The sequence below is a fragment of the Oenanthe melanoleuca genome, chromosome 1A, assembly GCF_029582105.1.
Source record: "Oenanthe melanoleuca isolate GR-GAL-2019-014 chromosome 1A, OMel1.0, whole genome shotgun sequence".
Taxonomy (NCBI): Eukaryota; Metazoa; Chordata; class Aves; order Passeriformes; family Muscicapidae; genus Oenanthe; species Oenanthe melanoleuca.
The window spans coordinates 21,660,885-21,670,307 of record NC_079334.1 but is presented as its reverse complement, the minus strand read 5'-3'; the positions used below and the strand labels follow the sequence as shown (position 1 = coordinate 21,670,307).

Genomic DNA, 9,423 nt, shown 5'->3' with positions numbered 1-9,423 from the left:
GTCATGTCCATGATGTGTTGCACCTCAGGGACACAGCCCTGAAGCCCTGAGCAGTGGGTGGCTGGGCTGGAGGCAGCTCCCAGCCATGCCCCCTTCAGCAGAGACAGCCCAGGCAGCACCTGCTGAGCCCCAGCTGCTGTGGGGTGATGACACCTGGCCTGATTCACCCTCCAGGTTGCTGAGTTCTCAGCTGAGCCCCCTGCATTCCCTTTGCCTTTCCTCTTCTCAGTCTCCATGTGTTCAGAGGAGATGTTGTCTCCCCTCTGTGCCACACAGAGGATGGGGATGCAGGTTTGGGGGGGATGCCTGGATGCAGACTCCTCTCCGTGGGGACTGCCCCCGCAGGTCGCTGGGGACATCTTTTCACCAAAACACTGCTGCATTAATTCTTCTGAGCTCTGGCACTCTCTCACGCTGCCAGACACAGGCAGAGTGAGAATAGGAAGGGGGAGGGCAGGGAAAAAAATTAAAGAGGGAAGAATGAGTCACCAGTCCAGACAAATTGCCTCCAAGACACTAAAATTAAGCTGAAGAGAGAGGTCCCAGCAGTACTATGGATCTGGCAGCTGTGAGCACCTGCTTTCCTGATGCATTGCAGGGACTTGAGAGCAAGTGTTACAGGTTGGCTGCTGCTGCCACTACTTGCAGGAGAGAGGAGGGCTCAGGGTGTGATGATTGGCACTGCAAAATCCTGCAGTCCGAGCAGGGCACAGAGGAGCTATGGAGTTGAGCCAAATTACTGCTCCCAGCTGCAGCAACACTTCTGAGCTTCAAAGGCTGCTTCCTGCTCTGAGGAGGTTCATTGGTGATGCCAGGTACAGCCAGACACAGTGAAGCTCCCGAGGTACCCTGCTGCCAGGGAAATTTCTGCAATTTCAATTCATGGAATAAGGCAGTTAATTCAGTGATGTGACATATTACCTACTGATAAAGTTCAGAGGAACCCTGGAGGGCATCCTGTGGCAGGGAGTTCCATAAATATCTGCACTGCACATGGGCTGCTGGATGAATTGCCCAGGCCCCATCCAAAGGTAATGTAAATTATGTCAATGTAAGTCCAGAAGAATAAAAATGAAGCCTCTGGTATGGGCTATGTACCTGTGAAAGGGCAAGGGACACAAAGTACTTGAAAATGGGATCTGACCTCCTTAAGCATCCTAAGCATGGCTCAAAGCAATGTATTCCCAGTGCTTTATTACTTCTCTCCAGTTTTCAAGCCTTAGCTTTTGCCTTTTCAGTTTTCCCCATCCCTATCACATATAGCAATGCATATGATGTGTGTGAAACAAAATTCACGTATCTGCCTACCTGTGGAAGTGCACAGGCTGAGCTCTCCTCCCAACACAGTTTAAGCAGAGGCAGAGAATGGGACACGACTCAGAGCACTGAGGAAGTGATCTGGAGAGCTGGAATTTGTGATTCTATGCCTGTGCTTACTCTAACAAGTCCTGCAAGGGTTAGCAGGACTGTGCAGAGCTCTGCTATTGCATGGCTCTGTTTCTTCTAGCAAAGGAGCTTGGGGGCTTCTTCACAGTGCTCCAGACACCTGCCCTGCCGTGGTAAAGAAAACCTCTGGGTGCTACCCATGCCATTCCTTCCCCAATGAGCACTCCTGTCTGTTCTGTATGTCCAGACAGCATCATGGCCAAGTTCTAGCCTAAAGAGGCCTGATAGCTTTGAAGTCCTGTGCTGCTTTCAGCAGCTCATCTTTGAGCAGCACTGGCTGCACATAAAGTTGCCAAAGTAGGTTTGGATGGCACGTTTTAGACCCTGGCTATGTTGTGCTTGAAGAGATACTGCCTTCTTGTGTTAAAGCTGCAATTTACCCTCGGGGCTCAGAAGCTCACAAATGGCAGTGCCAAATGTCAAGAACTGGGTGATGCACAGCTCAGAGAGTCACTGATGCTGGCTGCAGGGCAGGAAAGGGGTGAGAATGACAGGAAAGCCCTTGTGCAGGCAATGGGATGGGAAAATCCTTCGTGGGACAGCTGCTCACACAAAGATTCATTTATTTCTTAGATCAGTTTCCTCTGGGTCTGTGTCTTTCAGCAGAGATGAAGTCCGGTAGGAGAGTTTTGGGGTTGTTAAACTAGGACATTTTCTCAATGAAGGTGCAAAAGAGATCATGTCCCTCATCTCCATCCATCTGGGGGTGCTCAGGGGGCAGAAGGGTTTGTGTGCTCAGCATCGCCCCGATTTCTGAGCATCCTGGCAGCCAGAAGGTTTTGCTGTGTCCCTGCAGCTCCGGGCAGCTCCAGCCCTGCCTGCAGGACCCTTGGAGCAGGGTCCCGTCTCCCGGGTGTCCCTTGGAGAGCCGAGCCGAGCCTCCTGCGCGCCACTCTCCCGCCCCATAGCTGCTCTCTGCATCCCTCTTTTCTTCCCTCCGCTGCCTCCAGCTTCTTTTCCCTCACTCCTCATTCCTCCATCCTCGCCTCTTTGCGCTCCCCTCACCCCTCTGCCCATCTCCTCGCGCCTCCCTCTCCCGCTTTTATTCTCCCTGCCGGTGTCTCCCCCCGCTCATCATCGTTCTCCTGCCCTGTGATCCATCCCCTCCTTCTCCTCCTTCTCCTGCCGCCGTTCCCATTGGCTGCGGGCTGCCGGTACCGGCGCTGGGCTCCGTGTGCCCGAGCCCCGCGGATGCCGGGGGCTGCGTGGGGCAGAGCCCCCCGCCCGTGGGGCTGAGGGGCCGCGATTCCCGGGGCTCCTCGGCCCCCGGGGGCGATGGGCGAGCCCGGCCAGCGGGACTGGCGGCTCCGGCAGCGCCCGGCGGGCTCGCTGCCCCCGGGAGAGAGGGACAGGGGACAGGCGCGGCGCGGCTTCTCCCGGGCGAGCGGAGGACAATGTGCATCCCGGCGACATGTAAGTACCCGGCGGCTCTGCCCGCTCTCCCCGCGGGCTCCAGTGTCCACGCAGAAGTTCAGTCTGTAGTTGCAGAGAAAAAAAAACCTGCCGACCATCCCTCCAACTCAGCCTGGTCCTTGGGAGAGAGCCCAGCCCCGAGGTGAGACGGCGGAGTCCGGAGCTGGGCAGGGCCGTGGAAACGGGGGGACAGGAGGCAGTGGTGCAGGTTGTTTGGCTGTGTTGTCCCTCCCAGCTGCTATTCGTGGTTTGTTACCAGGACTAGGCTCAGCTTTCAGCATCCACCTCCTCCTCTCATTCAATGCAGAGATGTATCTATATATTTATGGGGTTTTTTTTTCCCTAAGTAAAGAAGTAGTGCCAATATCTCATCTCTTCCCACCTCCCTGCCTTATTCCTGCTCTCCAGCTGCATGAACCAGGCGTATTCTGGTAGCACCTGTTAGAGGATCCAAGCCTCTTGCAACAGGTGCTGTGCACATCAGGAACAATCCAAGTGGATGCCAGCACACTATCAGTCTGAGGCCAGGGTTCCTCACCAACTCTTACCTGTGCATGTGCTGCCAAAGCAACCAGCAGAGTGGATCCAAACTAGATGGAGCACTGGTGCCCAGTGTTTTTTCTGCCAAGCAAGCCAAAATGTGTGACATGCCATTTGAGCTGGTACATGGGACTTGACAAAGTTAGAATGGCAGCAACAGACCACGCCTGCTTAAAGATCAAGTTTCTCCCCTGCAGCTGCCTGAGCAGGAAAATCAGTTTATAGGAGATCCATGCTTTTTGTTGCACACCTTAGCAGTTTTGATAGGGCTTCTGAAGCTACCCTGGAGCTGGATGTACTGTCTTGCTAAACAACAGTCTGAACAACTGGCTTTGAGACCTGGACCCCAGACACTACTCCACCAGAAGTATCTCCATCCATAGTTGATATTTGTAAGGCTCCAAATGCTTGGCCTTTCTCTTCTTTAAATTCCTTTGCATGCAGGAGGGACATCCAAAAGGATTTCTATCTGTGTCTTCATCTTTTAGAGGATCATCCTTTTGTGAACACACTGTTCTGGCTTCTGCCACCTTTTGCAGGGATCTTTGTCCCTAGAGCAGCCATTGCCCTCCTCTTTTCTCCAACAAGTGGTTTGTGTCACTAGAACAGAATTAGAAAAAATGTCATCCTTGAACTTAGAGTTTCCAATCACTTCCTACTCTGCTTATTCATTTCAGCCACTCATGTGTGGGACAACCTGGTGCTGCAGGACCCTGTGAGATGGGCTTCTGTCAGGACAGTGTGTCACAGCCCAAGGCACCTGGAAATTATGAAAATCCAAACAATCCCAGTCCTTCAAAACTCAAATTCTCTAAAGCAGGAAACATTTATACAGTAGCCTGTAGAAATGGCCTTAAGTCATAGTTGCTCAATTATGTTTTTATGGGGCCTATCAGATAAGGTTCCTTCACCATAAAATTCGGTGCCTCTGTGGAGTCTGTTGGGTTTGCCTGTCTGATGTCCAAGGAATCCATCTAAAGCTCAGGTCTCCCCTAGGGTTTCCAGAACTTGGAATGGCACCTACAAAACAAACAAACAAACTAGTAACAAAAACCCAATCAAACAAAAAAAAAACCCAAACACTGAATATAGTATACATTTCTGAATAAAGTTGTGATGCTAGAGAAAATCACATCTGTGAGAAAAGTCTCTGGAGTGTCTCTGGCCTCCTGAAAGTAGTTAAATTTGGGTGTCTTTTCCTTTGACATCCCCAGTTTTAATTTCAATAGAAAAGTAGCTTCAGAGCCCTAAGAGATTTGTTGAGATGTGAAAAAGTGAGCCTCAGGGTCCCCATTCACTTCCACCAAGTCATCTTCCCTTCCAAGGACCTAATTCAGGGGGATGATCCTGATAGTCCACACTTCCAGAAAATTTTTCCAGAGCTGGAGTAATCCTGAGAGAAACACAAATCTCCCCTGCATTAGGTTTTCCAGGGTGTCTCTGGTCCACAGTACGTGCTGGGCTCTGTATTTCACAAATGGAGCCTTGACAAAAGGCACGTCCATCCCTGCTCTCCCTGCAGCTCCTCACCCAGTGTCAGCAGCGAGCTGCTGGTGAATGGAGAGCTTGTTTGTTCAAGGCTGTCTCTGAGTGAGCTGAGTGCTGTTTCCATGCCAAACCCTGATGTGACGAGCAATTGAGCTCCTCAGCTTAGGAAAGCTGGGACACTGCTTTGGTGCTGCAAGCAGGTGGGGCAGGCAGAGCCTCTGCCATTAGCAGTGTGCTGCAACGTGCAGAAGGAGAGGGAGAGATAGGTGAGGAGAACAAGAGAAAAAGAGACAAGAGGGATCTGGATTGATCCCTCCTGGTGTACCCAAAATTATCTTTCCTTTACTCTCAAATTGGCATAACACAAACCAGCTGCCCTTCAGCTCAGTGTTGAGCTAAGTGTTGTCTCTGCTGGGATTGAAAGGGCTTTTTCTTCTCCTGTGGGGCTAACAACAACCTGGCCAGTCCAAAAAGAGCTTCAGCAAGCAAGAGAATAAATACTCAGAGAATAGGAAAGTCAGAGTTGGAAAAGCTCTTTGTCACTGGATGCTTTTCCCTCTTTTGTTTGTAAAGCACCTGCCACTCATGAGAACCAGGCCCTTGGTGACCACATCCTTAATATTGGATACATTAGCAGAAAATGAAAATTTTCCCTGCCCTTATGCTAGTCTGTTGTTCTTTCCCCAGAGGATCTCTCACTAGAGGAGAGGCCCCCATTGAGCCATGTTTGTCCCTCCATGCCCACTGTGCCTCACAGGTCTAGATGGATTTGAGATTGTCCTAGATTTTCCAGCATCTGCTAGCATCCACAAACTCCCCTGGATTTCCCACACCTGCCCATACCTAACGCACAGTTAATGTGGTGATTTTGTCTGTGGCTTGTTCAGCTGTCATGTCCCCAGTATCAATGTTTTTTTTCCTCCTCCCCTCAGCTCCAGATTGCTAACTGATCCTGCAAGGACACTTGCCCCTGCCCTCTTCCCTGCCTCTGCTATGGACACTCCTGCTTTTAGCCTCCCCACGCCGGCAGTGTTGGAGGAGGGGAATGCCTCCAGCAGCTGGGCAGGCTTCACCACCCCCAACAGCTCCTCCACCGTCAGCCCCGGTGTAGTTGTCAGCGGTGTCCTCATCCCCGTGGTCTACCTCATTGTCTGTGTGGTGGGGCTGGCTGGGAATTCCCTGGTCATTTACGTGGTCCTGCGGCACTCCGTGAGCGAGTCGGTGACCAACGTGTACATCTTGAACCTGGCCCTGGCTGATGAGCTCTTCATGCTGGGCCTGCCCTTCCTGGCTGCGCAGAATGCCCTGTCCTACTGGCCCTTTGGCTCCTTCATGTGCCGCCTGGTGATGGCCGTGGATGCCATCAACCAGTTCACCAGCATCTTCTGCCTGACGGTGATGAGCGTTGACCGCTACCTGGCTGTGGTCCACCCAGGGAAGTCCTCCAAGTGGAGGACAGCACGGGTGGCCAAGGCTGTCAGCGTGACCGTCTGGGTGCTGTCTTCCATCGTGGTGCTGCCCGTGGTTGTCTTCTCAGATGTCCCTTTAGGGATGAGCACGTGCCACATCCAGTGGCCAGAGCCCGCCTCAGTGTGGAGAGCCGGCTTCATCGTCTACACGGCCACCCTGGGCTTCTTTGGACCGCTGCTGGTGATCTGCCTCTGCTATCTGCTGATTGTAGTGAAGGTTCGCTCCTCCGGCAGGCGGGTGAGGGCTCTGTCCTCCAAGCACAAGCTTTCCGAGCGCAGGGTGACCCGCATGGTGGTGACTGTGGTGGCCGTCTTCGTCCTCTGCTGGCTGCCCTTCTACGTCCTCAACATCATCAACGTTGTCTGCCCGCTGCCGGAGGAGCCGTCCCTCTTTGGAGTCTACTTCCTGGTGGTGGTGCTGCCGTACGCCAACAGCTGCGCCAACCCCATCATCTACGGCTTCCTCTCCTACCGCTTCAAGCAGGGCTTCCGCAGGGCCATCCTCAGGCCCTCCCGCCGAGTGCAGAGCCAGGAGGCGCCTGCCGGCCCCCCCGGCAAGGTGGATGGCGACAGGGAGGAGGGGGAGGTCAGCAAGATCACCCAGAACGGCAACGACGGGCAGGAGCGCCCTCCGAGCAGCGGAGAAGGAAAAAGCAGAGAGCAAAAGCCGCTCCCTGAGGAGGGATGCGAGAAGAGCAGCAAGTTGCATGTCAGCTATTTGTGATGGAAGGGGTGGTGCAGGGGAAAGGGACATCGGGATCCCCTTCACCTTCTCTGCTTCCACAGGGAAACATCGATACACGAGAATAATCAAGTCTGAGGGAATGCATAAAGATGAATAGGGCTCCCTGATCTTGTGGAAAAAGCAAGGCATTGCTCTTGGCTTTGGAAGAGACACCTGAGGTTTGTGTGGTACCAGTGTTACCAGAAATGGGTAAAAAATAAAACCTCCTTAACACTAATGTAACGTTAAGAAGCAGGCATTCTTTATTTGGCTGGATGCACAGGGGGTATCTCCTTCAAAATATCATGCATGCTGAGTACAGAAAAGTCTCCCATTTATATACTATATTTTACATACTTGCTCGTTGATTTTCCCAGAATAAACATACATATGATATTAATTTCCCCAGAATCACTGGTGTATTTACCTTCTCCTTCACACATGTGTTCCTCTGTCCTGGGAGTCTCTTGGTGGTTCCTCTTGGTTGATGACCCCAAAGTCATACCTGACTACTTGGTGAACTGGTAAAAGTTGGCACAACTTGGCTGGTTGCTTTCGAGTTATTCTCCCTACAGAATAACATTGTGCAGTTCCACAGGCCGGTGGGTTTTGAAGAGTAAGCATCATATTCAGCACCAGGAGTGAACAATTGCTCATCTGGCAACACCAGGTAAAGAGCAGGCTACATTTAGGGGGAGCTGAAGAGGTGATGGGCACTGAGAGTAGAGAGAGAGCAAGGTCAGCCCTAGAGCGAGGATCTGCCCTGACATGACCCAGCTTTGGAGGGCCTAGGCTGCCATCTCATGGTGGCACCTTGAGGAAGTCCCCAAATGGAACATACCACATGTAGGCAATCCAGTGCCTTGACTATCCTCCTTATGAACATGAGAAGTGGTTTACCTTAAATAAATGAACAGAAAGGAGAAATGTCTGCAGCAAAGACGTACCAGCCAGTTGCATGCATGGCTGGCCCCTCTCTAGTTCTTAAAAAAGTCTTGGGGACAGATTTCCTGCCCCTGCTGGTCATGGCTAGAGGCCACTGACTGCTCAAACCCTCCTCTTTCTTTTCAGAGCTCTTATGGACTCTGGACAGGATGCTGAGACTTACCTGGGATAAAAAATGGAACATTTCTTTCTGCACCTCGCATTCCTCAGGGCCCTCCTGATGCCCCTGCATCCTGGTGGGAGGTGTAACAAAGGTAGGGAAGAAGACAGTGAACATGAGCTGGAGGCAGCATTTCTTTTCTTCTCCTAGAACTTTACTGTAGATAAAGAAAAATCTTTGGACTAGGAAGGTCAGGTGGGCAAAACTCTTCTATGTGTTTAGGGGAGGGGGTGCTGTAGATTTGGCTCTCCTGAGAGTACACAATGCCTTTGAGTTGAGTCCATCTCTGTATGGAGTTATGTTTGGCTGATACAGGAGGTGAAGGCATCTCTCAGTAGAGGATGGGGGCAGGAAGCAGAGGTCAGGGGATTTCCAGCATGTGAGAGCTGTGGTTGTAAAAAGCCTGGGCAATACTAGGAACCAGTTTATCCTGTAGGAAGTGGTAGAGTATTTGGCTCAGGATGGTGAACACATGATGTGTCTGCATCTGCACAAAGGTAGCTGTAGGCAAAACTTTGTTCCCTGGACTGTACATGTGTGGGGGTGGGTGAAGAGGACTGGACACCAAGGAGTCAGGGCTGGTGGGGGCTGGTGCCAGCCTTGGGCACTGATGCTCATCTGCTGGGGGTGTACACTCCTGAGGTCAGGAGATGTTGTAGGAGGTGACTTGTGGAGGGTCAATTATGGAAGCTGGCTGGGTAATGGAAAGATAACTCACGGGTCACTTGAGAGAAGGTAAGAGAAGGGAAGGAGTGGCATGGGGTTGGGTGTGCTGGGACAGAAGCCAAAAGCCCTGGGAAGTAGAACAAGCTGCAGCAGCTGAGGATCGTGAGAACAGAACCACTTTATGAAAAAGCAAGAGTCAAGGTCACACAAAGGCAATGTGAGAAGATGTGAAGGCCTGGCAGGCATCAGAACTGCAGTGCAGGGCACCCAGCTTTGGGAAAGGACTGTCACAGGGTGTCAGGTAGAAGACATCTCCTAACCAGGTCAGAGAGCAGAGGAGGGGTGGGCAGGGACTGCAGACACAACCAGCCAAAGCACATTCAGCTGTGCTCTCAGCCACTGGTACTGCCATCACCTCCATGACAAAGACTGTTCCCTGAAATCCTACATCCTCATGTTTCCTCTTTAAGCCAGGCCTGCAGGCTCAGCCTTGGGAGCTGAGCTGCCTGGCAGAACACACAGGAACTGCTCAGCTGCCCTTGCAGTGCTCCCCTGAGCACAGGCAGCCAGAC

At 52.1% G+C, this 9,423-nt stretch overlaps 1 protein-coding gene across 1 annotated transcript; it reads left to right on the top strand.

Annotated features, from left to right (window-relative positions):
• Positions 1–87: 87 nt before the first annotated feature.
• SSTR3 (somatostatin receptor 3) lies at positions 88–7,483 on the top strand. The gene is made up of 2 exons (XM_056482211.1): positions 88–2,859; positions 5,820–7,483. The coding sequence occupies exon 2, from the start codon at positions 5,881–5,883 to the stop codon at positions 7,078–7,080; it is 1,200 nt and encodes a 399-aa protein (XP_056338186.1). The 5' UTR covers positions 88–2,859; positions 5,820–5,880; the 3' UTR covers positions 7,081–7,483.
• Positions 7,484–9,423: the final 1,940 nt, after the last annotated feature.

Bases quoted from the DNA above. Each gene is read 5' to 3' on its own strand.
- SSTR3 (XM_056482211.1), top strand. From the start codon at position 5,881: ATGGACACTCCTGCTTTTAGCCTCCCCACGCCGGCAGTGTTGGAGGAG.